Source organism: Neovison vison, chromosome X, assembly GCF_020171115.1.
Source record: "Neovison vison isolate M4711 chromosome X, ASM_NN_V1, whole genome shotgun sequence".
In the NCBI taxonomy this organism is placed as follows: Eukaryota; Metazoa; Chordata; class Mammalia; order Carnivora; family Mustelidae; genus Neogale; species Neogale vison.
The window spans coordinates 130,700,507-130,724,536 of record NC_058105.1 but is presented as its reverse complement, the minus strand read 5'-3'; the positions used below and the strand labels follow the sequence as shown (position 1 = coordinate 130,724,536).

The following is a 24,030-nucleotide window of genomic DNA, read 5'->3' as shown; positions in this document are numbered from 1 at the left end:
GTTATTCCAGTCCTCCCCCCTACATACACCATATGTGATAGAAACGTGATAGACACTTTTTAAGACATCCCACCGTTTCTGTTAAGTCTGGAGTCCAGGCATGAGCTAACCCTACTCAGGGACTCACTAGGCTGAAATCAGGTGTCTGCCACCAGTAAGGGGGAGGCGGGTCTCCTCTGAGACTTGATGTGTTTTAGAAACTTACTGGTTATTTGCAGAATTCAATTCTCTGAGGTTGAAGCAGTAAAAACCACTAATTCCTGCCAAAGGATCTTCTCCGAAAGGCAGTTTGCTTCTTTTTGCAGGCCACCAAGCTGTGTCTTTGCTGCCTCAAGTCTCGTGCCCTTCTTAATGCTGATTTCCACACATGATTAGGCCAGACCCACCCACGATTCATTTTCCTTTTGATTCGCTTAAATGAACTGGTTAGGGTCTTTGATTAACTGCAGGATTCTTTCCCCTTTGCCACAGAATCCTGGGAGCGAATCCCACCATCCCCCCCAGCCTTCATTCACACTCAATGAGAGTGATTTATACAGCTATGCTCAGGCCATACGAGGGCACAAGATTAGGGCTCTGGATATACGGGAGTTTGTTGTTTTTCTGTTTCTGAGATGTATCAGAAGAGGAATATCTTGCTCAAACACGTAAAAGGATTTTCCTTGAATGTTTTTGAAATTGTTATGACCGCCTCTCAGAGGTGTGCAGGTTCTGAAAGAGTATCTCATCCCTTAATTTGCTCTGCAAACACTTCAGAGAGCGGAGTGGAAAAACAGTTTCCAAATTTAACCGTCCCCCGGGGGAAACAGCGCCATCGCCTTACAAGCCACCTTGGGGACAAAGTTTAACAAGAACCCCAAACAAGTCTCTGTTTCACAAAGCGGAAGTTAAAGACGGCAAAGACGGTGGCCCAGGTTCAAAGAGTGGTCCCATTCCCCGGGGGACCCCAGATCCTCTGTTGCCTCCTTGTCAGGAGATCATGATCCTATTTGCTTTCCGGGGCGGCTTATTAACAGGACACCATGACTCACACATACCAGACCCCCAGATGCTCAGGAGCCCCTGGGTCCCCTCACCCAGTCCTGCCCTGTGTGAAGGTAAGGTTTAGGCACCTTGTGTTGAACAACACAGATTTGTGTTCTCCTACCCTGGATTTTCACTTTACAAACTTGTGACATATTTCTCTTCTTTTCTTTCTTTTTTTCTTTTCTTTCTTTCTTTCTTTTTTTTTTATTTTAAAGATTTTAACTCTTTAAAAGAAGATTTTTAAAAAAAATTTTTTTTTCACTAAAAGAAGAGTTTAAATCTTGGGTCATGATCTCAGCGTCCTGGGATTGAGTCCCGCATCGGGCTCTCTGCTCAGCAGGGAGCCTGCTTCCCTCTCTCTCTCTCTCTGCCTGCCTCTCTGTCTACTTGTGATTTCTCTCTGTCAAATAAATAAATAAAATCTTAAAAAAAAAATAAATAAATCTTTAAAAAGAAGGAGCCTGATGGGGGCTGTGGGAGGGGGAACCCTCGATCCTATGACCCCGAGATCGTCACCCCAGTGGAAATCCACAGTCTGAGGCTTGACAAACGGAGTCACCCAGGCGCCCCCAGAATCAGGACCTATTTGGGGCATCAGAAACACATGCCTTAGGCAGCATCTGCCGTGACTTGGGGTTTAATGAATTGCGAGTCGCTGGCGTGTAAGGAGTGTCGTTATGGGATTATAGGCAGGCACAGTACTAGTCACGAGCTACGGTTACATATTCATGTACAATGTATCTCCTGCGGCTCCTTAAACGTTACATAGTTTGAGATTAACCACCTGAGACTAGGAGCGCGGAACTGGTAAAGATTTTACGCATTTGGGGATTAATGGATAAAGGTAACGATTAGAAGACACAGGTAAAGACGGAGGCTGTCCCCCACTTGGCGTGTTCAGTAACCGTCCACCAGGCACGTACGTCGTAGGTCCACGGGACCCGTGGTAACTGAGTGACTTACAGACCGTGCTCCGGCCGTGCTGTCTGCGATGCGCGCTCCCGACAGCGATCCGACGTACGCGCAGGCTCTGCACCTGCCGGGCTTCCGGCCGGTGAGCGCGCGCGCGCCCGCAGGTAAGGCCCGCGGTTAGAGCCCGCGCGCAGGTGGTGCCTGGGGGGGGCGGGGCGGACTCGCGCACGCGCAGTGCAGAGCCCGAGCCCGTCCTTCGCCCCCCCCAGCCCCGCCCCGCGCGGAGGCCTCCCGGAAGTCCCGCCTAGGGGCGGAGCCAGAGCCGGCAGACGAAACAGGGAGCCGCCGCGCGCCCGCTTCCGCGGGTCCAGGGCCGGAAGCGGAAATGCGTCACAGGGGCGGGCGGCGGCGGCGGCGGGTGGCGTCGGGGGCGCCTGCGGCGGACGGTGGCGGCGCCGGGCGGGGAGGCCGCGGCTGCCGGGGTCGTCGGGGGACGGCGGTGAGCTCGGGCCTGGGCGGCGGCGGCCGGGGGCGCAGGCGGAGCCCCGCGCCGGTGAGCGAGTCCCCGGGACCACGCCTTTCCGCGAGCCGGGCCGGGGCCGCGGGGGCCGCGGGGGCTGCGGGGCGGGGGGGCCGGGGGCTTGCGGGGATGGTGGGGGGGGCCGGGGGCTGCGGGGGTCCCGGGGCTCGGGGGGCTGCGAAGGGTCGGGGGCTGAGGGCTGGGAGCCGCGGAGGTTCTGGGGGGCTGGGGGCTCCGGGGGGCTGCGGGGGGCCGAGGTCTGCGAGGGTCGGGGCTCCGGAGGGCTGGGGGCGCTGCGGGAGGCCGAGGTCTGCGAGGGGCTGGGGTCTGCGAGGGCCCGGAGCTCTGGGGGCCGCGGGGGCTGGGGTCTGCCAGGGTCACGGGCTCCGGGGGCTGCGGGGGGTCGGGGATCTGCGAGGGTCAGGGGCTGTGGGGGCTCTAGGGGCTGAGAGGGGCTGGGGTCTGAGGACAGGAGGTTCTGGGGGGCCGAGGTCTGCGAGGGCTCGGGGCCTGTCACCGCCGGGGTCTGCGAGGGGCTGGGGTCTGCGAGGGCCCGGAGCTCTGGAGGCTGCGGGAACCGGGGTCTGCGAGGGTCACGGGCTGCGGGGGGCTGCGAGGCGCCGGGGCCTGAGGACAGGAGATTCTGGGGAGACCTAGCTCTGCGAGGATCGGGGGCTCTGGGGGCTGCAGGGGCCGGGTCTGTCAGGGCCGGGGGCTCCGGGGGGGCTGTGAGGGGCGGGGATGTCTGAAGACTGGGAGCTCTGGGGAGCTGGGGGCACGTGAGGGCTGGGGATGCCGGCACCTGGGGGACGGGGGGACGGGGGGGGGGGCTGTGAAGGCTGGGGGCTCCAGGGAGCTGGGGGTCCAGGAGGGCCAGTGTTCTGTGAGGGCCGGGGATCCCTGGGGCTTGCCGGGCCTGCTGCCTGCGGGGTCTTCGGAACCAGCGGTCTGGGATGGGGGCTTGGACACAGGGGCAGGAAGGGGAGCTGGGGTCTGGGAGGGAGGGGGATGGATGGGGGCTGGGGTCTGCTAGAGGTGGGGGTACCAGGGGGTGGGGCATGGGGATGCTGGGGGCTCTGAGAACTGGTGCCTGTGAGGTCTCTGGGACTGGTGGCCCCCAGTTAGGACGCTGGGAAGCTGGGGGTGGGGGGCTGGCTCCTGTGGCCTGGGGTCCCTGAGGGTGGTGGGCTGCAAGGGGAGGAGCATGGAGTGTCCAAGGGTCACGTTCTGTGGGGGGCTGGGGACCGCAGGGATCCTGGGAGTGGAAACAGAGGCCTTCCCCCGTGGAGGGATCTGGGGCTCCTCGAGGCACAGAGTGCCCTAGAGACCCTGAGCAGTCCTGGGGGCTGCTGCGGGTCATAGAGGGTAAACGGGTGGAGGACTGTGGTTGTCCCTGGTGCTGGGGGAAGCTGGAGAGGCCTGACCAGTGGAGGCCAGTCCCTCGGCTCAGGGGCAGCTGGAAGGGCTGGAGGTCTTTGGGCTGTGGGGTTGACGAAGGGGTAGCTGAGGCCATGGGGACCACGCTGGGGGAGGTCTTGGGTCACAGGTCGGCCCAGAGTCCCTCAGTCCCTTAGACTGGGCAGGGGGGCTGTACTGCCCTGCATCAGCCCCTTGTCTGGGGCCTCCCTACCCCTAGACCCAGCCAGATGCCTCTTCTGCCCTGCACCAGCCCCTGTGTGGGGGACCGCATCCTCTAGATCAGGCCAGGGGGATCTCCTGCCCTGCAGAAGCCCCTTGTCTGGAGGCTCCCCCCCCTCCACCCAGCTAGGTGTGTCTTCTGCCCTGTAGCAGCCTCCCCTCTGGGAGCCCCCTCACCCACATACCCAGCCAGGTGCCCCTTCTGCCCTGCACCAGCTCTTCTGTGGGGCAGAAGGCCCAGGCTGAGCCTCAGGCCTTGAGGGAAGGCTCCCGGCAGGGGGTGGGGGCGGGGGTGGCAGTGGCAGCTGGGGCGGGCAGCCCGTGTTGTTTGGGTTCCTGCTGGAGCTGGGCTTTCCGGAAGTGGCACTGGTCGGACCAGTAGGAGGGTGCTGCCTCGGAGGAGGACGGGGAGGGCAGGAGGAGGGCAGGTGGAGGGCAGGTGCGCACGGGAGCGCGCAGGCTGCACGGGCTCTTCTCCGCTTGTTACTTTACGGCAGACGCGGAGGGCCCATGAGCCGCAGTCGAGTTGTTGAAGCTGTTGAAGCGGACACTGGGGCCAGAAACTTCCTGTTTCCTTAGGGGCCGCTGCCTGCGCAGACCCTCCGGGCGTCTGCGGCTGAGTTCCTTCCTGTCCCGAGTCCTCCAGTCCGCCTCTCCCCCTGCAGGGGAGTAGAGCTGCCGGCTGCGCTCCCTCCGCGGCCTTGGGCGGGCTGCTGCCGCGCTCAGTGACCCAAGGCTCGTCCTGGAAGTTTTCTCCAGCCCGGGTTTCTTTTTCTCTGATTCCAAAAAAACACACAAAAAACCCCAGCCGCACAAAACACGGGGTCGGGAGATAGTGGCGTTTCGTGCGCTCGAGCCCCCTCCTGGGCAGAGGCGGGCAGGCACCCCCGTCTCCCAGGCCCGCTGCCCTGACCGCCCGTGTTGGTGTTCCAGGCCCAGGGTTCCGGCTATGGCCGCGGCCACCATCGTGCACGACACGTCTGAGGCGGTGGAGCTGTGCCCCCCGTACGGCCTGTACCTGAAGCCCATCACGAAGATGACCATCAGCGTGGCGCTGCCACAGCTGAAGCAGCCGGGCAAGTCCATCTCCAACTGGGAGGTGATGGAGCGGCTGAAGGGCATGGTGCACAATCACCAGTTCTCCACGCTGCGCATCTCCAAGAGCACCATGGACTTCATCCGCTTCGAGGGCGAGGTGGAGAACAAGAGCCTGGTCAAGTCCTTCCTGGCCTGCCTGGACGGCAAGACCATCAAGCTCAGCGGCTTCTCCGACATCCTCAAGGTGCGCGCCGCCGAGTTCAAGATCGACTTCCCCACGCGCCACGACTGGGACTCCTTCTTCCGCGACGCCAAGGACATGAACGAGACGCTGCCCGGGGAGCGGCCGGACACCATCCACCTGGAGGGCCTGCCCTGCCGGTGGTTCGCCCTCAAGGAGTCGGGCTCCGAGAAGCCCAGCGAGGAGGTGCTGGTCAAGGTGTTTGAGAAGTTCGGGGAGATCCGCAACGTGGACATCCCCATGCTGGACCCCTACCGGGAGGAGATGACCGGCCGCAACTTCCACACCTTCAGTTTCGGGGGACACTTGAACTTCGAGGCCTACGTGCAGTACCGCGAGTACGTGGGCTTCATCCAGGCCATGAGCGCCCTGCGCGGCATGAAGCTCATGTACAAGGGGGAGGACGGCAAGGCCGTGGCCTGCAACATCAAGGTGAGCCCGGCCCAGCGCCTGCCCTGGCCTGGACCACCATCTGGGGCAGGTCCCGTGGCGGGTTCGGGGGCCGCGGGCCGGTGGGCAGCCCTCGTTCACACAGCGGAGGCCCTGTGGCGGCTAGGCTGGTGGCGTCGGTCCACGGGGGAGGTCCTTGGGGGAGGGGACACACTCTCTTGGATAATGGGGACCTTCTTTCCAGACCATCGGAGCAGGCAGTCGCGTCCGTGTCCTGCGCCCCCCCCACCCCCATCGGCCGGGGAGCTCCGTGTTGAGCCGCCAAGTGGCTGCGACCGCTCTGACGCGTCCCAGGGGTCCAGGCCCCATGTCCCGGGTGCCCCCGCTGTTGAGTGCGGGGTCTCTGGAACGCGGGCGTCCCGTGCTATGGGGCAGCTCCAGCTGCGGGTCTGAAGCGTGCTCACGGGTCACTGTGCTCTGTGCTGTTCGCTCCCGAAGGTCTCTTTCGACTCCACCAAGCACCTGAGCGACGCGTCCATTAAGAAGCGGCAGCTGGAGAGGCAGAAGCTGCAGGAACTGGAGCAGCAGAGGGAGGAGCAGAAGCGCCGCGAGAAGGAGGCGGAGGAGCGGCAGCGCGCCGAGGAGAGGTCGGTGTGCGCGCGCGGTCCCAGGCGTGCATGCGTCTGAGTCGTGCGTCTCCGTGCGCGCGTCTCCGTGCCCGCGTCTCCGTGCCATCTGAGTGTGCGCGTCTCTGTGCGCGCATCTCCGTGTGCGCGTCTCTGTGCCATCTGAGTGAGCGCGTCTCTGTGCGCGCGTCTCCGTGCCATCTGAGTGAGCGTGTCTCCGTGCGCGCGTCTCTGTGCCATCTGAGTGAGCGCGTCTCCGTGTGCACATCTCTGTGTGCGCGTCTCCGTGCCATCTGAGTGAGCGTGTCTCTGTGTGCGCGTCTCCGTGCGCGCGTCTCCGTGCGCGCGTCTCTGTGCCATCTGAGTGAGCGCGTCTCCGTGTGCGTGTTCCCGTGTGCGCGTCTCCGTGCGCGCGTCTCTGTGCCATCTGAGTGAGCGCGTCTCCGTGTGCGTGTTCCCGTGTGCGCGTCTCTGTGCCATCTGAGTGAGCGCGTCTCTGTGTGCGCGTCTCCATGTGCGCGTCTCTGTGCCATCTGAGTGAGCGCGTCTCTGTGCGCGCGTCTCCGAGCCATCTGAGTGAGCGTGTCTGTGTGTGCGTCTCCGTGCGCGCGTCTCTGTGCCATCTGAGTGAGCGCGTCTCCGTGTGCACATCTCCGTGTGCGCGTCTCCGTGCCATCTGAGTGAGCGCGTCTTTGTGCGCGCATCTCCGTGTGCGCGTCTCTGTGCTATCTGAGTGAGCGCGTCTCTGTGCGCGCGTCTCCGTGCCATCTGAGTGAGCGTGTCTCTGTGTGCGCGTCTCCGTGCGCGCGTCTCTGTGCCATCTGAGTGAGCGCGTCTCCGTGTGCACATCTCCGTGTGCGCGTCTCTGTGCCATCTGAGTGAGCGCGTCTCCGTGTGCGTGTTCCCGTGTGCGCGTCTCCGTGCGCGTGTCTCTGTGCCATCTGAGTGAGCGCGTCTCCGTGTGCGTGTTCCCGTGTGCGCGTCTCCGTGTGCACGTCTCTGTGCCATCTGAGTGAGCGTGTCTCCGTGTGCGCGTCTCCGTGCCATCTGAGTGAGCGCGTCTCTGTGTGCGCGTCTCCATGTGCGCGTCTCTGTGCCATCTGAGTGAGCGCGTCTCTGTGCGCGCGTCTCCGAGCCATCTGAGTGAGCGTGTCTGTGTGTGCGTCTCCGTGCGCGCGTCTCTGTGCCATCTGAGTGAGCGTGTCTCCGTGCGCGTGTTCCCGTGTGCGCGTCTCTGTGCGCGCTTCTCCGTGTATGTCAGGGGTGTGTGTCTGCGCGTCCCGCTGTGTGTCCATCCATGCGCCACCGGAGGCCTGGGCGGTGCCGTCCCTGCACAGCATCCCTTGTTGGGGCCGCCGTGCACTCGGGACGAAGCTCCGCTCGCGACAGGGATGGGACGCTTGGTCACCTAGGCCGCGTTCCAGGGGAAGCGGTTTCTGTGGCCAGGCTGTCGTCGCTGGACTCTTGGGCCACTCAGGCATGGGGGGTGTGCCCGCTCGCCGTCGCTGTTCATCCACGTTCTTGTGCTGTGGAAGGACGCTCAGCCGTGGCGTCCCCTCGTTTTGGGGCAGTTCTCCACGTTCCGCCACCCCTGGTGGTCTTCGCGTGTCTGTCGGCAGGTTTTGGTGTGTTTCCCACCAGTGGTTTGTGTTTCATGTGCTGCCGGGTGTCCGGGCAGGATGCGTCTGATGGGGCCGCGTGCCCCGTTAGCGGTCTTGGGGTTTGCGTGTGCGTGGTGGGCAGTCCACCTTCCCCTGCGGCTGGGGGCGCCTTCACTCAGACCCGGACGCGTGGGCGTCTCTGGACTGAGATTTTGCTCCCGAGTCCATCTGTGGGGCCGCGGGTGCACACCACGTGCGTTACTCCTGCCCTGGCTCTGTGTCGTTCACCAGGGAGAGGTGCCTTGATGGCCGGGCAGGACGTGCGGGCTGTGTGTGGGGCGTGGCTGGGACCGGAGACTCAGCCTCAGAGTGCGGCCAACACCTGGGGCTCGTCATGCAGACGCTGCACCCGGGGCCGTGGTGGGGGTCTTATCCTGAGCCCCTGTCCCTGTGTCCGCGGGCTCCTGGGGCGGAGCAGGAAAGGCCGAGGCGGGAGGCTCCGTCAGACTTCTGACCTGTCGCAAGCACGGCCGCCCAGGCCGTGTCCCCCTGAGCACGGACCCTGACCCCCCACACCTTGGTTCCTCCCCCACCCTCTCAGGAGGCACCGGGGGTCTCACTAGAGGCACCGTGTCCTGGACCTTCACCCCCAGAAGAAGCGGGGACTTGGTCCCGGAGGACAGGCTGCTCTGTCTGTCTGGGCTGGAGGCGTGATGAGGACTGACGGTTCCGGATGGCGGGGGGCGGGGGCTGTCGGGCGCAGCCAGTGCAGAGGCACTGCTGAGCTCACCCAGTGCTCGTTAGAGGTGAGGGCTGGGAGGGGAGGGGGCCAGGCCGGCCCGCGGAGCCCGCTGCTACCGCCGGCTGTGGCCCTTTCTCGGCCTGAGTGTGCGGGCTGGCCTTGCGCAGCCTTGGCGCCTGTCCAGCCTCGGTCACTGGCGCGCGTTCACTTGGCCGCTTGTGAGTCTCAGACGGGTGGAGCGTGACTGGTGGCCGGCGGCTCTGGCAGGCGACCAGCCCCCGGGCCTCCGGCTCCGCCCCTGCTCAGAGCAGTGCCCGCCGGCAGGACGCCCCAGGCTGCTTGGACACGCGGCTCTCGGCACTGGTGGGGTCTGGACACTGGGCGGCTCTTCGTGCCCGCGGAGGCCCCGCCCCTTGCCCCGCTGGCCAGTGGGAATGCCCAGCCCCACGCTCCGCCCCGTCCTTGCTGAGCCACGAGCGGTTTGCATCCCCGTCGGTCCCGTCGGGTGCGCGGTCTCCGCGGTGTGGCGTCACCCTGGCTGTGGGGCTGCTCTACAGGGTCTTGGCTGCCTCCTGGGCCCAGAGGTCTCCCCTCGTGCGTCCTGTCTCCTCAGGGCGGTTTTCAGCTCTGTCCCGTGTCTCGGTTATTTGACCAATTTTGAGGCCGGAGTGCGGTTGAGGTTGCCGTGGAAACGTACCCCATGGTTTGCAGACTTTTCCTGTTGGGGTCTCTGTAGCTCTCCTGGTTGCATTTTGATCCTCATTTTGGGGACCCCTCCCCCTGCCAGAAACAAAGGATCTAATCGGTGGCTGTGGGCTTGGGTTTGGTTTATAACAACCTGCCGTGTCCGCGTGGTTCCTCTTGGGGACATGACCGTTTCTGTACCGGAGAGCGTGCTCTTAGGGAGCCGCGGTCCAAGAGAGACACCGCGGGGCACGCTGTCCTCGGTTTCTGTCACTGTGGCTTTGTCTTTCCTGGAACACCACACAGGCAGGATCCCCGGGGACACGGTTTTCTGCGTTTAGTCTTTCCCTTAGTAAAGTGCTTCTAGAACTTTGTCTGGGACTGTGCACTTGTGCATCCTGCTGTTTCCGCGGTGCCCTACGGCCTGCTTGCGGAGCCCCAGCCACGGGCTTTGTGCCCTGGGAGCATGTGCCAGCGCGGTGTGCATGCTGAGTCCTTCTGTCCTGAGCCAAAGGTGCTGTCTGAGCCGACGACCATGTGCAGTGAGTCCGGGGCGCGTGCCCCAGGGTGTCCTATGGGCTGGCGTGCTGCGGGCACTGGACCGTGTGTGTCCTGACGGCCCTGTCCACCCCCTGCCCTTGCCCCGGGGATGGGCTCTGCCCCCATGTCTGCTCATGTGCCGCCTCCCTGTATGGCAGGAATGCTGTGTATCGGGGCCCCAGGGGTCAGTCCTGCCTGGCCGGCCCCGCTGGCGCTGTGGCAGGAGGTTCCCAGGCCGTCGTGGGCCTCTGCAGCTCTTGGTGGGCCTCGTTCAAACCCAGAGTTTCCGTGTCCGACCCTCCTGTTGTTTCCTCCGTGGCTGCGGGCTGGTCGGCAGGACTGTCCCTCGGAAGGTTCTGAAAACCCGTGGTCTGCGTGCGTGTCCGCTTCTCCGGTTCCCCGGCTTGAGCGGAGCCCGAGTGTGGGATACGGGGTTAAAACGTCCGCGCGCGCTCGCGCTTGGACACCCGCGCCGTCCCCCGGCGTGCAGCCCCCGCGTGGCCGGGTACCGCGCGCCGCCGCGGCCGCTCCCTGCTCACGGGAGCGGTCACGGGAGCGGTCGGCGTGTTCCCGCAGGAAACAGAAGCAGCTGGAGGAGCTGGAGCGGGAGCGGAAGCGCGAGGAGAAGCTGCGCCGGCGGGAGCAGAAGCAGCGGGACCGTGAGCTGCGCCGCAGCCAGAAGAAGCTGGAGAAGCTGCAGGCGCAGGAGCAGAAGCAGCTGCAGGAGAAGATCCGGCTGGAGGAGCGCAAGCTGCTCCTGGCCCAGCGCAACCTGCAGTCCATCCGCCTCATCGCCGAGCTGCTCAGCAGGGCCAAGGTGCGGGGCGCGCGGGGGGTTGGGGGGGCGCGGGGCGGGCTTGTGGGGCAGCCCGGGAGCCGCCGCCTCCGCTCCGGGCCGCCGTCCGCTGTTTCTGACCCGGGGCTGGCGTCACCGACCTGTTCCCACCGCCGGCTGCCGCTACGGGGTGACGATGAGCGTCAGTACAGTCGGGGATGCGGTCTCCTGGTGTCGGGGTGTCGGGGTGCCTTCCTGCCTCGATCCAGGTTCTAGAATGTTCCCGTCTGGCAGAGCTCGTAGAGCTTTGAATCCGTGTGATGTGTGTGCCCATCTGTGGCACGGTCCCGAGAGCCCTCGGGGAGCAGGGGCGGATGGTCCCCGTTTCCCCGCGGACCGAGGGAGCAGCCGACTTCAGCGAGGGTCCCCCGGCCCCTGTGGCTCTCCTCGCCCTGCAGGTGCTCTGCCTGGGTCCGGCGGGAGGGCGGGCTTTCCTGACCGACAAGCCAGTGGCCCGGAGCGGCGGGAGGCTGTGGGCTGAGCTTGGTGATAGAGGGGCCCTTTGGCACCTTGGGGAGCTGAGGGCGCAGACGGAGCCTGGGTGGGCCACGTCCCTCCTCCGCAGCCGTGGACCGCGCAGGTCTCGGCGGGTGCCCGATGGATGAGGGTCTCAGAGCTGAGCATCTCCTCGTTCCTCCTGCCCGCTCCGCTCCTTCCAGAGGCCGGCCGGTGACTCCGGCGAGCCGGGGGCGGGGCCACGCGGGAACCTCGCCCGGCGCTGCTTGTGCTCGGGCAGGCCGCGTGCCCCCGCAGAGTGGGGCGCGGGGCGACCCCGTAACCTGTTGTCTAATTACAGTTGTGATCAGTCCCTGGGAAGGAGACTGGCAGGCGCGCTGAGACGCGGCAGCTCAGCTCCTGTTTCATGGTGAATATTGAAGACGCGCACCCAGGCCCGGCCCCGCACCTCCCGCGGAGGCCGCGGCAGCGTGTGTCCGCCTCATCTCAGCTCCCTGTAGCTGGTGACCGCGTGCGACCTCCCAGCAGGCCCCATGCGCGCCTGGGAGAGGTCGGGCCCCACCCAAAATGCCCGCCCAGGGGGCTGTGCCGCGTTGCTTCGCCACGGGGTTCCTTCTCGCTCGGGCGCACGGCGGCCCGGGCGCGGTCGGGACCGGGCGGGCCGCACTCCGGCCGGAGCGTCCACCCGCATCCCCCAGGCCTCGGGTCCCCCGCAAACCCAGCGCCTCCTCGGAGCGCGGGGGGCGTCCAGAGGTCCACGTGCCGCCTTCCCCTTTGTGCCGCAGGCCGCGAAGCTGCAGGAGCAGGAGCGGAAGGACGCGTCGCTGCGGCTGCAGCAGCTGGAGGAGCGGCGGCGGCGGCAGGAGGCGGAGCTGCGGCGCGTGGAGGAGGAGAAGGAGCGCGCGCTGGGGCTGCAGCGCAAGGAGCGGGAGCTGCGGGAGCGGCTGCTCAGCATCCTGCTCAGCAAGAAGGCGGACGACCCGCGCGCGCGCGACGAGCTCGCGCTCTCCCACGCGCAGCTGCTGCAGCCCGTGCTGGACATCCTGCAGACCGTGTCGGCCGGCTGCGTGGGCGCCGCCGCCCTGCACCCGCTGGGGGGCCAGCCGCCCCCCGACACGCCGAAGGACACCCCGCCGCGCCCGGAGAGCGACGGCACGCCCAGGAACGGGACCGGGAGCATCCCCGAGGAGGTCCCGTGCAAGGAAGGCCCCGATTCTCGCCTGGCCGCCGCGGGGGACGCCTCCCCGGACAAGAGGTGCCCCGGCGTCCTCGCCTGCATTCCCGACAACAACCAGCAGCCCAAGGGCCTGCCCGCTGCCTGGGACCAGAACACGCCCAAAAAGGACATCCGTTCCGAGCAAGACAAGTGTAACCGGGAGCCCAGCGGGAGCCGAGGCCGGGCCAGCGGGGGCCGCGCGGAGGACGAGCGGCACAAGCGGGAGAGGAGCCGGCCGCGGCGGGCGGGCAGTCGGGAGGACGGGAGGCAGGCGCGGAAGGAGCGGCGGCAGCACAAGAAGCGCTCGCGCCAGGACGACAGCCCTCCGCGGCGGAGCGCGAGCCCCGCGCACAGCCGGTCCCGCAGGTCGCACAGCAGAGAGCGGTCCAGCCGCCGGGAGAGGAGCCGAGACCGCAGGGGCGGCTCGGGCCGGAAGCGTAGCCGCCATCGCCACAGCGAGCGGGACAGGTCGCGCTCAGGGTCCCCCAGCCGGCACCGCAGCACCTGGAACAGGTAATGCGTGGTGGTGTCCCGTGCGGCCGCCGGGCGAAGATCCCGACCGTGGCGCTTCCCTGCTCCCCTTCCGCCCGGCCTCTGCGCAGCACGGCGCCCAGGAGCCAGCCACGCAGGAGGGCCACGCGTCCCGCATCTCCTTCGTCAACCCGCGCTGGCCCTCTTCGAGCGCGCCGTCCGCAGTCGTTACCTTTAGTTTTCCCTCAAAACTGTTGATCCAATAGCTTTAACGTCACCGGTCTGTCTCCAGCAGGACAGGCGCCCTGGCCGGCAGTGGTGACACATGCGCGCAGGCCGAGCGGCCTTTCTGTCCCGTCCAGGGACGCCCCCGCGTGCACTGACTGCACGGGGCGCACGTCCCCGTCGTCTGGGGACAGACTGTCAAGGACGGACAGCCGGGGTCCCGCGGGGCCCCGAAAATTTGAAAAAGCGGCGCCCTGGCGCTTTTGTTTCCTTTTCCTTTTGTAATTTTAAGTGATTGGGAAGCGCGGTTGGCGGAATGGCGGGAGAAGCCGGTGGTCTGGCGCGTGCGGTCCCGCGTGGCGCCAGGTGAGGCCTTGAGCTCAGCGCTCACCGGTGCCGCCTCTCCAGCCGCGGTGCGTGCGGGGCGGTCCGACTCGGTGTCCCGCCCCTTCGCTCCGGAAGCATCCGCGCTGCAAACTGGTCGTTACGCATCAAGGAAGGTCGGTGCGGAGCTTTGGTTTCTAGTCGAGGTTAGCGTGTGTGGTTTTTTTAAGAAGCCGTTTTGCTAAATTATTTTTACTTGGAGCATTTCAAACAGATTTAAGGCTTAAAAACTTGTTAAATTTTATAATCATTCGCTTCTCCAAGTGAAGCTCAAGAAATACTTAAAAATAGCTGTAATGTTTGCGATAGGAAGGACGGTGTTTACTCCAGTTTGCATTTTTTGTGGAATAAAATCTTTTTCCAATGAACTGATATTTTGCGTACTTTTTTGTGTGTTTGAGTTCTTTGGGCTGTTCCTGAACGGAGCCTAATTTGGCAGATTGGGAACTGATAGAAACACGGGCTTAACTGAGAACCGCTGACAGGCAACGCCGCACTTCACAGCGCGGTTGTCGCTGTAAAATAACCCCGGGAAAAAGAGTCCTGCGTCCTGCGAAGCCTTCTGTTTGTTTGAGCTCAAGTTTAGCAGGTTCGCGAAAGCAGCGTTTTTAAAACCAAAGAGCCGGTTTTACACGCGAGTGAAGGTACGAGTGGACCTTGTCTCACCTAGACTTGTGGCAGGGAGGGGCTGGGACCCCACAGCGGAGCAGTGCCGCGTCCGGCCGTGTTTCACGGGCACGCAGATCTTGTGCGCGCACGGATAGCGGCCGCGGGCCTCCTGCCCCCCAGCTCAGTTCCGCGTCCCAGACCAGGATGGACACCGCAGACCCGCGTCCGTCTTTAACTGGTGCGGCTTCTGTCTGGTCTGTCGCCTGCTGAGGCCAGGATGCAACTGTGCTGAGATGCTCCGGGATTGGGCAGAAATCCCGTCTCGACCCCTATAGCCCAGCTCAGAGCGTTCCCCCCGTCACGGGCTCAGGACATCCTGCGATCAGGTGTTGGGAAGTCTCGGAGGTGGGGGGGGTAGGTCTTGGGTGTGGGGAGCTTGTGCCTGAGCTCGGGGAGGTGGGTTTCCGTGACCGATGTTCTCCAGGCTGGTCTGGACAGTGGGAACAGACGCGGTGTGTTCAGGGGTCAGGGAGTCAGGGTGGCCGGGGAGCCGTTCGCATAGAACAGATGAATGCACGGACCGGGTCACTTCCAACTTGGAAAGGACAGGTAGGCGGGCTCTAAACTGGGCACGGCGTGATAAAGGCTTGCAGAGAGCAAGGTTGCGGGCATGGCTTCTGGCAACCGGTGTCGACCTGGAACAAGCCGACGCGTGGGGCCAGAGGTTACGGAGAGAGGGCAGGGGACGTGTAACCGGGCCGTGTGTGGCCTCTGGGGACCATGGGATGTATCCATGTGGCAGTGCAGGGGCGGGAGAGCGGCAGGAAAGCTGGAGAATGCCAGCCCCAGACCTACAGGGTGGGGAAGACCGACCGGGAATCTGGGTTTCGATGACCCCGTCCCCTGCTCTTCACGGACGTCCGAGCCCTGGGCGCCAGGGCAGGTGGACGGGTCACCGTGCTGTCCAGGCCGTTCCGCCCTCTCCGCCCGTGGGCCTGCTGCGTCTGTCGGTGACTGACCGTGGCTGCGCTGACATCCCCGTGATAGCGCTGGGGCACTTTGTCCTCGCCGCGCTGCCGCCGCTGGCCGGGTGTGATTCCGCGCGCTGTTCGCGGGCGCCTGCACGTTAAGGACGGTCCTGTCTTGGGCGAACGGACGTGGGTCATTCGTGACGCTCCTTTTCAGTCTGGGCGGTTTTCCTTGTTCTCAAGTCTCTGTAGAGGCAAATGGGGAACAGAGGAATGTGTTGGGGGGGGGTCCGTTATGGTCGATGGTGGAGGCCTAGCCCCCGCCCCCAACATCACAGGGTGTCGGGAGGCAAAGGGTCGTGGCTTGAGGCAACAGGGTGCCCCTCAGGCCACGTTGTGCCCTTTAAAGGGCAAAGATACTTTGTCCTGCTGTAGTATGTATTTCGGCAGGCCCCACAGCGACACCACCCCGAATGTGGACCCAGAACCCGAGTGCCTGGTTTTGAGCCGCCCCCGCACACACCTGTTCTGAGGGTCACCGCGGACTGATAGGAAGGACAGCATCTGGGCTCACCTCGGTTGGCACCCCCGTCCCCTGCAGGAGTTGGGGTGGGATTTCTCCGAGGTCCCCGTATTTCCACTTACATCCTAAGGGATCCGTTTTCTGTAGGTGCTTTAGGGGCCGGTGAGGGCTCATCGGCGGGAGTGGACACCAGTGGGAACGCACGTGTCCCCGATGAGACTTTGTCCGTGCGCACACGAGGATTTTCCCGTGCGTTGTGAGCCGACTGTTGGCGCCCGGGGCGGGCTGGGACGAGAGAACGCGTCCGAGGGCACGGGGTCTTTCAGCCCCAGAAGCACTGTCCCGCCGTAGCCTGTTGGGCGAGGTGGGGGGTGGGCGTCTCCCTCCGTCTCTGGGTCGCTGTCATTTACAGCGTTCCGCCCTCAGCCTCTTCCTGCTGACCACCCCCAAGGGGTCATGGTGGGGACCTGGAAACCGCCCCCTGGTCCGTCCTGGTTCTCCCTGGCTGGCCTTTGACAAGAGGACGGTCTCTACTCTGACACCAGGGGAGACAGCAGATCCCGCTGTGCTGCCTTTTGGGGTGCGCGAGGTTCTGCGGGCGTGCCGGGCCGTCCATGTCCCCGTGTCTGCACTTGGGACCCTCGCCTGCCCCCGCCCGTTTGCCCAGAAGCTCCCGGTACCGAGCGTGCCCTGCGCCTTCCCGACCTCATGCCGTAGGTACTGAATGTCCCTGCACTGACGCCAGGGGCCGCCGGCGGGGCGACGTGTCCCTCAGCTGTGCCCGGACGGAGGAGCGGGGCAGGGATGTTCTCTAGACCTGAGGGCATCAGGGGTCACGGGGCGAGGGGTGGGGGGTGGGCTCGGGACCCATTCTGAAGACGGCAGCCGGACTTCCTTTAAAATGTTTCCTCCCTGCTTGCGTTTCTGGGGAAACAGGAGGTAACATGCATGTGTGCGAGCAGGTGGGATGGTACGCGCTGCGCGCGGGGCCGTCTGGGACGGTCCTGCTGCCGGACGGGGCCCGGTCTCAGCCCTGCAGTTGTGCCGGCAGCACAGGGGCTGAGCCTACCCTGCAGGCTCCCACCTGGCCGGTCGGAGGGTCCACGCGGCGTCCTTCTCCCCTGCTTCTGCCCCGGGATAAGCCTCGTTCCCCAGCTCCGCAGGGTCACTGCCTGCCCCTGCCCCCGTCTCTCACCTCTCCCTGTGTCCCTGGGGGCTGGGGAAGCACAGGGGAACCCCGAGGCGGGGTAGGGGGTGGAACGACCCCACTGACCAGTCACAGCGGGGAGCCGGAGGCCCCACTTCCTCTTCCAGGCAGCCCCCCTGCCCCCGAGAATGCCACATCCTCAGGCCCCTGTGGCCAGTGTGCTGGACACACAGGTTGTCACCGGCGTCCTGCACAACGTAGATGCCTCCCCACCGCCGCTTCTGCCCAGATCCTGTGCACACCCCTGCAGGGGGCCGCCTCTGCTGCCGTCCCCGTCTGGCACGGCCCCCGGGCTTGCATCACCCCCCACTGCTGCAGCGCGATGGCCACTGCCTGAGCGTGTGTGTCCCCGAGATTCATTTCTGAATCCTGACCCGCAGGGGGATCCCGACCCCGAGATTCACGTCTGAATCCTGACCCGCAGGGGGATCCCGACCCCCAGGGATTAGCAGGTGGTGCCTTGGGGGGGGGGATTCGCTCATGAGGGTGCGGCCCCAAGAGCGGGACACCTGTCCTGTGAGACCCCTGGGGCCCCCGGGCCTCTCCCTGGTGAGCGGACGCAGGATACACAGCCATTCCTGACCCAGGACGCAGGTCCTCCCCGGACCCCAAGTCCACCTGCATCTGGATCTCGGACGTTCACGCCGGGACCGTGAGGAATGCACGACTGTTGTTCATAAGCCGCAGCCCCGGCATTAGTATTCCAGAGCCCGCAGCCCAGACGCGGGGTGGCGGACCACGGGGTTGCTCAGACGGGCGTCCATCCGAGGCTGGGCACTGATGCTGGCCGCGTGCCTGGCCTCCTCCCTGTCCTTCCCTCTCGCTCCCCGACACCGCACTGCTCTGGGTGTCACTGTTCCCCGCAGGAGCCACTGTGACGATACCCTGTGCTGGGCTCCGTGTGCGCCACGTGGACGCCGACCCGTCCAAACCCAGGTGCGGGCCCCGACCGGGACGTGTTGTCGTGTGTGCACCTGTGGCAAGGGCCCAGCACCTGAGCCATCGCGTCTTGTCGGGGAGGCCACAGGGCGGCTGTGAGGACCGTCCCGGGATGAGGTGTGCCGAGGGGGTTCCCTGCTGGCAACACTCCACTGGGCTCTGTCTGTGGTGGGGCCGTGCAGCAGTCTGCAGAGCGGGGACCTCTCCAGCCGTCATCCTCTCCCTCCTTCTGTTTGCTCTCTCTGTCCTCCGGGGGCTCCTTCGCCCTTCTCTGAATAGGTCACATGCGCTGCTGCCCCAGGACGTTTGCACCTGCTTGTGCTCCTTTGCTCTTCTCTGAGGTCACACACGCCACTGCCCCGGGGTCTTTGCTCCTCTCTGACCACGCAACACGTGCTGCTGCCCCAGGGCCTTTGCACCTGCCCCTGCTCCTTTGCTCTTCTCTGAACAGGTCAGACACACTGTTGCCCCAGGGCCTTTGTTCCTCTGTGAACAGGTCACATGCGCTGCTCCCGCAGGACCTTTGCACCTGCCCCTGCTTGTTTGCTCTTCTCTGAACAGCTCACATGGGCTGCTGTCCCGAGGCATTTGCACCTGCTGTTTCTCTTCCTACGCTGTTCTTCCCTTGGTCACCTGCTTCCCTTAGCACCCACATGGTCAGGGCCACATGGTCAGGGCCTCCCCGACCACTCTGCTAGAAAATCATACCCGCTTGCCACACCCAGCACCTCTCTTCCCCTTCTCTCCCCCTGCTCCTTTGCTCTTCTCTGAACAGGTCAGACACACTCTTGCCCCAAGGTCTTTGCTCTTCCGTGAACAGGTCATGTACGATGCTGCCCTAGGGCCTTTGCTCTTCTCTGAACAGATCATATATTCTACTGCCCCAGAGCCTTTGCTCTTCTCTGAGCAGGTCACACACGCTGCCGCCCCAGGGCCTTTGCACCTGCCCATGCTGCTTTGCTCTTCTCTGAGGTCACACACGCCACTGCCCCAGGGTCTTTGCTCTTCTCTGAGCAGGTCACACATGCTGCTGCCCCAGGGCCATTGCAGCTGCCCACCATGCTCCTTTGCTCTTCTCTGAACAGTCAGATATGCCACTGCCCTAGGGCCTTTCCTCTTCCCTAAGCAGGTGACGTATACCACTGCCCCAGGGCCTTTGCACTTGCTCCTGCTCCTTTCTTCTTGTCTGAACAGGTCAGACATGCTGCTACCCCAGAGCCTTTGCACCTGCCCCTGCTCCTTCTTCTCTGAGCAGGTCACACATGCTGCTGCCCCAGGGCATTTGCACCTGCCCATGCTCCTTTGCTCTCTGAACAATCAGACGTGCCACTGCCCTAGGGCCTTTCCTCTTTCCTAAGCAGGTCACACATACCACTGCCCCAGGGCCTTTGCACTTGCTCCTGCTCCTTTCTTCTTGTCTAAACAGGTTAGACATGCTGCTGCCCCAGGGCCTTTGCTCCTGCCATTACTCTTTCTGGGCTGCTCTTCCCTTGGCCACCTGCCGGCCTTGGCACTCACATGTACAGGACCCCTGACCACTCTATTAGAAAATCGCACCCCCTCCCCAAACCCAGGCGCCCTCCTCCCCTTCTCTCCACAACGCATATTAGAACCCTCTGACACGGATGTTTTAACCTCTTTGCTCACGATTCCTCTGCTTTAAAACATAAATCCCAAGAGGCGGCGATTCTGTCCGTCCTGCGCACCGGGATCTGGATGGCCCGTGACAGACAGGCTCACGGGGGCAGCTCCATGCATGTCTTCCTGTCAGGAAAGAGAAGAAAGCGCACATTCTCCCGCCAGTGTTTACCCAACTCTCTGCGGACGTTGGCCACCTGCGGTTTCTACGGTGGAACCTGCCTAACCGGTGTGATGATGCCGTGCGTGGGCTTGTCTTTGGGAAGACGTCGAAGGAAGCCTCATTTGGCTTAGGGACGAGAGCGTGCAAGAATGCATGGGCCCTCTGGCCAGCCCGACCCTTCCTGTCCCTGGTGGGGTGGACAGACGTTCCCGCCGGTCACACCGCATGTTTCCCCGGCTCCGGCACACTCAGCCCTGCGGCCAGGCGACCTGCTGCTCCCTCCTCTTTGCCCGCAGCCCGTCTGCTCACTCATCCCATCTGCAGACCCCCTTGTCCTGAGACGTCTCCTCCCAAGGGTCCAGGAACGTTATGGGGACATTATTCAACCCCACATAGCGTCTTCATTGCCACGATGGCCTCCTATAAAATCAATCAATAACGTGATTTTAGAATTGATGCAATCTGCCACCTAACGCCTCGGTCACCTTCGCGCTGACCCACCAGGCTTGTGATTTCCCACCTTATGTGTCCAGTAGAGTCCATCCAGGACCGTGGACGAGATCCCGAAGGCCGTCTGCCTGATTCCAGGGCTCCGGGCTGACACGGGTGCGGATCTGTGGACACATGTTCCCCCATCGGTGCCTGTGTGCTACTGATGTCCACCCTACCCCAAACTCACCCCGGCACTTCTCAGGTGTTTCTGCAGACGTGCGAGGGACTCGTGGCTGCAGCCTGAGGGACTCAGCGGGTCCTCCCACAGGAGCCGTGCCACCAAGCGTCCTGTCTGCAGACTGGTGGGTCTGCGCCACTCACACGTCCTTTGTGGCCGTCAGGCTGGTCCGGTGGGGTTGTTCATCCTCTCGACACATCCATGATTCTGTCTGTGACCGATTTTCCCCCCCGAGCGTCTCTCCGTGGGGGAAGCAGAGGGGCTTCTCTGGGTCGACCCCCATGTGTGCGTCGTCCTTTCCTGGGGACGTGGGGACCCCAGGAAATGGGCAGGTGGGCCACGCTGTGGACAGAACATTAGTGGTCCATTTTGACAATTGCAGGCCACAATCCAGCATCTCTGGGCACAGAGATGGGGCAGCCATCAGCACGCCTGAGAACACACACCTGAGAACATTTTGCCCCCCTCCCCGAAGAAACCCAAGAGCTGGTTCGTGTTTGGACAACTCCTGTCCGTGCAGACCCTTTCTCTGTTTCTCGTGTGGTGGGACTTGTCTTCTGTCAAGTTGGCATCTCGTGTCTTCCCGCAAGGAACACGGACTGCCCAGGCCTGGATGGGCGACCGTGGATGCTGCACCAGTGGTTGGAGATGTGCAAGGGGGTGGCTGTCCATTCCCAGCCACTCGGACATGGGAGTCCTCTGTTGACCCGTGTTTGGGACTCTGCTTCCAAAAGGGGAGGACGTGCGCGCTGACCTTGAAATGTAGGCATTAGTCTCCAGCCCGTCTCAGCCCTCAATCTCATTACTAAGGTAATCGCCTTAACGGAAGATCCCGGGGAGATCCTCCCTGCTGGGATGGGGTGTCCTGTCTGAGCACGGCTGCTTGCACACTAACCGAGCAAATGCGATTGGTAGTGGGTCGTCCTGTCCCTCCTGTGACCCCCTCCTGCACCCGAGGGTCATTCCGCGTCTTACTTCCAGCCTCTGTGCATGCGGCTGTGCAAGGACATTTTAGGCTCCATCATATAGCCCGTGGCCCACCCACCCACAGGACAAGCCTGGCATGTTGTCGCAACGGTGTAGCGCTCTCCCTTGGAGCCTTGGCTGCATCCGCAGACAGGTGATGCTGTCCCCGAAATGGGGCATGGCACGGGCAAGGTGTGGCGAGCGGATGCTGAGCTCAGACTTGCAGGCGTGAAGGGTGGAGGAAAGCAGAGGCTGCAGGAGGACCTACAGTTGTCATCTGGGCTTTGCTTGTGAAATCGAGCATCAGAGAGGGCCCGAGAGACTGGTGGGGGCACATACCGGGTCCAAAAAGAGTCAGGACTAGGAAAAACCAAAAAGGAGTGGGTGACCATGCATTCAGATACGTGACCTTTTCATACAGGTCCCAGCTGGTTTTCATGGATTATCAAGTAAATGGTGCAATTTCCGCGTTTCGAAGACTGCCTTTATGTCTCCGAAACAAAGCAAGCCGGACTGGAACTTCACATCGACTAAACCGTACGACAGGGACCAGGCCAAGCGGTAGGACTACCCGGGCATGTCATTAAAGCCAAAATGAATGAGTAAGATACATATGTCAATCACTAGCTGAATACATATGGAGATGATCACGAGACACATGGGTCGATTAAAGGTTCCTGCAGACGTACCCAACGTCGGTTTTCTTCCTCTCCCTTGGTCTTCGAATTGGAAAGGAAGAAGCCGGGTGTTGATCACATGCAGGCATTTTAATCACCCACACGAAAATCTCAAGACACCTGGAGGAGGTTGGTTTGCTCCTAGACATTGCAGGACGCAGAGCGGTGCACAGACGTCCGCAGCGTCTCTGAAGGTCAGCGGGGAGGAGATTCCGCCGTGCGTCGTGTCTCCATGCATCAGCAGTGACGACAGCCCGCCATGGCTCCACACATCAGGAATGACCCCTTAGAAGGCGTCCCAGTGAGGACAAAGCATCCAGAAGAGCAGAGAAGCTACCGAGTACCGAGAAACGGATCTGCAAGGAACTGCAGGCTCCATAAAACGTGGAAAATATTGTTGAAAGGCCACAAAAGAACCCCAGCCTCGGAGACAACCGTAAACGTGAGAGGCAGGAAACCTCGTAGCGCTGGGCTGTCCGCTCAGGGTCATTTCCGACTGAGCCACACAGGCATCCCTGTTCAGGGTTGTTGCCATCGATGTACCGGGGAGAAATTTCGGAGAACTTGGCAAACTGAGGTGGGGTCCGCACGGAGGAGAAGTCCATACTCCGGCAGCTGCGCTGTGGAAAGGGGTCGTAAGTGGTGGTGTGTGCAGGGCTGCAGAGACACGGCCAGGCTGTCTGCCAGGATGTGGTGGAGACCGTGCCAGTGAGGGGGTCCCAGACACCAGCTGGACGTCTGCACACTGACCGGGGAGCCCAGGGGTGGCCCTCATCACCTGTGGGATGCGGGGGGCCACGGACGGATGCTCAGATCAGAGGACAAAGGATGGTGACTGCACAATGCCAGGAGGACGGTGCCTCGTATGGGGGACATTAAGGTGACCGACAAAAATAGTCAAGTAAATAAATCAGTCGGTTCAGCGTCCAATTCTGATTTCCACTCAGGTCGTGCTGTCAGGGTCGCGAAACCGAGTCCTGCGTCACGCTCCGTGCCCAGCGCTGGAACCCTCCCTCTGCTCCCCCTGCTTGTGCTCCCTCGCTCTCTAAAAGCAGTCGATCTCTTTAGGAAATGAAATAAAGGGATATCCTAAAGTAACATAATATAATAAATAAAAACGCAGTGATAAAATGAAAAATAAAACGCCTGAAAAGAAAAGAGAATAGTACAAAGTAACACAAATGCAAATAGAGAAACAGATAGAAATAAAATAAGGAAATGAAATGAAAAGCAATGAAATGCAACACAAGACGATCTAAAATACGAGCATGGCAGGTGACCCTTCCTGCAGCCACGAGACCCCGCCGGCCACCAGTCTCCTGCCCAGTTGCCATGATGTCCCCATGGATGGGCACCTTGGCCTGTCCTGCCCCAGCATGGACCCGGCGCCCCCCGCCAGCCTCAGTGTCTCGGGCTGCACCTCAGTGTCCCCTCCACCCCTCACCCGGCACGCTCACAGGGCTACCGCCGTGCCTCCTGCTGCCAGCACATCCCCAGGACGCCTGGCCGCCCCGCATCCCCTGCTGTGTGCCCGGAGTTTCCGGAATTCGTGTCTGTGGCCTGGAGATCGTGGCTACGGGGATGATCACGTTTCCTGCACAAAGTCGCTGGTGTTAATAGAGAACAGCGGAGCGTGACCCCAGGGAGCAGTGCCCGGTGGCACAGGGGCTCTGGTTGGGTGAGACCCACGGGGAGGGGAGGTCCTGGAGGGAGCGGCGCGGGGACAGGCCGTTGCTCTCCTGTACGGGAGCCCACTGCCCACGTGTGGCCTCTGCTGTCTGTCACCTGAGCTGCTGCCGACATCTTGGACACCGACAGATGGACGGCGTGGGCCGGGGGAACAAATAACATGACGATGTTTCAGAAGCCGCGTTTCGGAGACCCCCCTCACTGGAGTCCCTACCGTGCAATGTTATCAGCCGCACGACACACGATTCGTAACAGTCTCAGAGCCCAAGTCCGTGGAAGGGGGCCGAGGGCGTTTGCTGGCTGTGGAGAGCTAAGGAGGACGTGACTTCAGACGTTGTTGGAAGGACCCTGAGCCGTGGAAGGCAGCTGAGCTCGCCCTGTCTACTCTGGGTTAAATGTGTCCATGGAATGTGCCCCTGAATCCTGTGAAGGAAGC

At 63.0% G+C, this 24,030-nt stretch overlaps 2 protein-coding genes across 3 annotated transcripts; one reads left to right on the top strand and one right to left on the bottom strand.

Annotated features, from left to right (window-relative positions):
* Positions 1-1,985: 1,985 nt before the first annotated feature.
* On the bottom strand, positions 1,986-3,518 carry LOC122896723 (vegetative cell wall protein gp1-like). The gene has a single exon (XM_044234768.1). The coding sequence runs from the start codon at positions 3,516-3,518 to the stop codon at positions 1,986-1,988; it is 1,533 nt and encodes a 510-aa protein (XP_044090703.1).
* On the top strand, positions 2,418-13,913 carry AKAP17A (A-kinase anchoring protein 17A). 2 transcript variants are annotated; one of them, XM_044235009.1, is made up of 5 exons: positions 2,418-2,437; positions 5,030-5,807; positions 6,264-6,412; positions 10,535-10,775; positions 12,035-13,913. In XM_044235009.1, exons 2-5 carry the CDS (start codon positions 5,046-5,048, stop codon positions 12,980-12,982), a joined length of 2,100 nt encoding a protein of 699 aa, XP_044090944.1. In that variant the 5' UTR covers positions 2,418-2,437; positions 5,030-5,045; the 3' UTR covers positions 12,983-13,913. The 2 variants fall into 2 exon arrangements, with proteins under 2 accessions (XP_044090944.1, XP_044090943.1); XM_044235008.1 differs by lacking the exon at positions 2,418-2,437 and adding an exon at positions 2,444-2,491.
* The last annotated feature ends 10,117 nt before the right edge of the window (positions 13,914-24,030 follow it).

Bases quoted from the DNA above. Each gene is read 5' to 3' on its own strand.
- AKAP17A (XM_044235009.1), top strand. From the start codon at position 5,046: ATGGCCGCGGCCACCATCGTGCACGACACGTCTGAGGCGGTGGAGCTG. The intron at 6,413-10,534 runs GTCGGTGTGCGC...GTGTTCCCGCAG, and splicing joins CGGCAGCGCGCCGAGGAGAG to GAAACAGAAGCAGCTGGAGG. The intron at 10,776-12,034 runs GTGCGGGGCGCG...TTTGTGCCGCAG, and splicing joins AGCTGCTCAGCAGGGCCAAG to GCCGCGAAGCTGCAGGAGCA.
- LOC122896723 (XM_044234768.1), bottom strand. From the start codon at position 3,518: ATGCCCCACCCCCTGGTACCCCCACCTCTAGCAGACCCCAGCCCCCAT.